General features: G+C 50.2%; 1 protein-coding gene across 1 annotated transcript; it reads left to right on the top strand.

The window, feature by feature from the left end:
- The first annotated feature begins 255 nt into the window (after positions 1-255).
- On the top strand, positions 256-2,027 carry LOC133053715 (testis-specific Y-encoded protein 3-like). The gene is made up of 5 exons (XM_061138238.1): positions 256-657; positions 1,263-1,337; positions 1,487-1,605; positions 1,699-1,843; positions 1,962-2,027. Exons 1-5 carry the CDS (start codon positions 256-258, stop codon positions 2,025-2,027), a joined length of 807 nt encoding a protein of 268 aa, XP_060994221.1.
- The last annotated feature ends 786 nt before the right edge of the window (positions 2,028-2,813 follow it).

A 2,813-nucleotide genomic window follows, 5' to 3' on the forward strand; every position in this document is an offset into this window, starting at 1 on the left:
CCTGCTCATTGGCTGTGGGCAAGGAAGCTGTTGGTAGTGCCACATAGGCTGCAGTTGGTGGGCAGGCTGTGCAGGCTGCCTGCTGTGTTCTCGTGGCCAGCTTCTTCGCCTCTCCGGGCTAGGACCAGAACACCATGGAGAGTGAGATGGGGCCAGGGGAAGGCAGCATCAGCCCGGGATCCTGGATCTTGTGAGCCCAGGTCTTCACGAGGAAGGGGCCCTGGGGCCTAGCAGCCTGGTGGGGTGACAGAGGTGATGCAGGCCCCAGGTGGTGTGCCAAGCGAGGAGGCCACCCTCTACTGGGTGGAGGCAGTGGAGGAAGGTGCTACCCTGGAGGAGGGAGAGATATCGGGAATCGGGCAGGAAGTCCAGCTGCTGGTGTTAGACGTCATGGAGGAGGTGGAGCTGGTGGTGTACGAGGAGCAGGAGCAGGTGTCCTCGGAGGAGCAGTGCCAGGAACATCCAAGGCCCGGAGCTCCGAGTGACCAGCCTGCACTGGAGGCGCTGGCGACCCTGCAGCTGGAGCTGGAGCCTGTGAATAAGAAAGCCCAAAGGGTGCACGCTCGCCTGAAACATAAGAACTGTCAGAGGCGGATGCTGAATCTAGAACACAGAAGTGCCATCACCCAGGGAATCCGTGGTTTCTGGATTAAAGTTGTATGCCTTGCTGTGGTGCTTGAGATTTTTTTTTTTTTTTAACCTGTGCTATTGCAGGAACAGTTTATAGATCTGAGAGTTCTGGTATAAAATTTATATTTTTGGATGATGGGTATTGGTGACCGTCCTGCATATATGTTCCTGATATTAGGTGTGATGTCCTTGCTATTCTGGCTAGCACAAATTGGTACTTGGGCTTTTCTTGCAGAGGTCCCAGTCAGAATTGTCCTTAGCACCAGGGACTCTTCAGAGAAAAGGCTTATTTGGAATCCAGGTCTTCTTCCAAAAGCTGAGTGTATTTGGGGGGAGGTTGGCATGTGTTTGTGCTCATACTGGTTGTAGCTAGCATTGTGTGTTCTCCAGAAGTAAGCTAACTTTCAGGGGGCTGAGATGGAGCTTAGGGCCTTCCTGTTAGGAAGAGAACCTCCTTCTGGTAGTGCATTCCTAGGCACAGCCTTGTCTGGCATTCAGTCTTCATCAACAGAAATGTGATGAGTTAATTAGGAGCAAGTTGAAGTCAGACAGAGCCATGTTACCCTTTAGGCTAGCTTTGTTCTTCTGGCACTTTTACCTCGAGCATCTAGAGGCTCCTTGACCTAAAGCAGTTTACGAACCCCCAAATGTCATGTCTGATGACCAAACAAGAGCAAGACATGCTTCACTTCATGACCAACTTAAAGGTCAGGCAGGGGACACTGATCATTGAGGAGGGGAGGTGACTGGGAAGGGGAGAGGATGTGGTTTATCCCTGAAGACAGGAAAAGGCAGCTCTTCTGTAAAGAGGTTTCACACCCACCCACCCCCCACCTGCCACACTTTGTCCTGGCAGGTGGAGGAACTCTGGCATCCCACTCATCACTGCATGATCACATTGTCCTTTCAGAGGAATAGGTATTTCCAAAAAGAAGTAATTGTTAAGAAATATCTCATTAACGTCACTGGTAAGAGGCAGCTCCCTGGATTTGAGGGGTGGGGGCAGAAAAGTGGAGGTTGAATTGGAAAGTGATTTAGGTGTTTCTCCCATATTCCTTCTCCTGCAAGATACCAAGTATCCTGTTCCACTCCAATTCAGTGGCACCAGGGGTTTGAACGTAAGGCATACAGCCGCAGGAACCACAACAGCAGCGTTAACTTCTTCAACTGGCTCTCTGACCACAGCTTCACAGGATCTGACCAGATTGCTGAGGTGGGGTCCCACGTGGGCACTGGGCCAGATTGGTGATTTATATTGGAGTTCTTGGCGGTGCACGGGAGGGCTCAGGGCCTAGCCGGCCCTGTGCTGACCTTGCTCATTGCCCTGGCAGGTCATCATAAAGGATCTGTGGCCCAATCCTTTGCAGTACTATGTGAGGAGGAAGGCTCCAGCATGAGAGGTACTGGGAGGACGAGAAGTGAGGAGCCCAAGGGCTGAGCACTGGCATAGCTGTTATCCAGGAAATTGGGTCGTTCTTCCACTTGTGGAGAAAGTGAGACTCCGCGGAATCCAGAGTGACACCAGGGCCTGAGGGAATTGGCAAAAGATAGGAGTGGTAGAGAACTCTAGTAAAAACCAGGTTCTAACTGGAGAAGCTGAGGTAGATGAAGTGGCCTGGTGAGGCCAAAGTCACTCCAATTGATATCTGGCTCGGCTGCACATCTCTGAACTGTCATTCCATGGCCAACAAGCCTACCCTCAGGCTTCTCTTAAATTGGGGCCCACCTGCTATTCCTTATGAAGTCCCCTTTGCACAAAGGTTTGTGAGTCTCTTTTCTGCAAGGCTGTGGCCCACTGACCATCCTTTGATTCCATTTTGATCATTACACTTGTTTTGTTGGTGTTGTTGCTTTTAATTTTCTTCTGTATCTTTTTCACCTGCACCCTCATTCTGAGAATACTGACCACTGTGCAAGATTATGGAGAATAGTCTTTTATTTGTTTTAACTGGAGGATAATTACTTTACAGTACTGAGACAGGTTTTGCTGCACATTGGCCAACATGAATCGCCCATGGGTATACACGTGTCCCCCAAATGCTGAACGTGCCACCCACTGCCCTCCCCTGCCTGTCTTTCTGGGTTGTCCCTCAACATGACTTTGGTTGCTTTGCTTCACGCATCAAACTCGCACTGGTCATCTATTTTACATAAGGTAATGTAAATGTTTTAGAACAATTTTC

The sequence above is a fragment of the Dama dama genome, unplaced genomic scaffold (genome assembly GCF_033118175.1).
Source record: "Dama dama isolate Ldn47 unplaced genomic scaffold, ASM3311817v1 ptg000183l, whole genome shotgun sequence".
Classification (NCBI taxonomy): domain Eukaryota; kingdom Metazoa; phylum Chordata; class Mammalia; order Artiodactyla; family Cervidae; genus Dama; species Dama dama.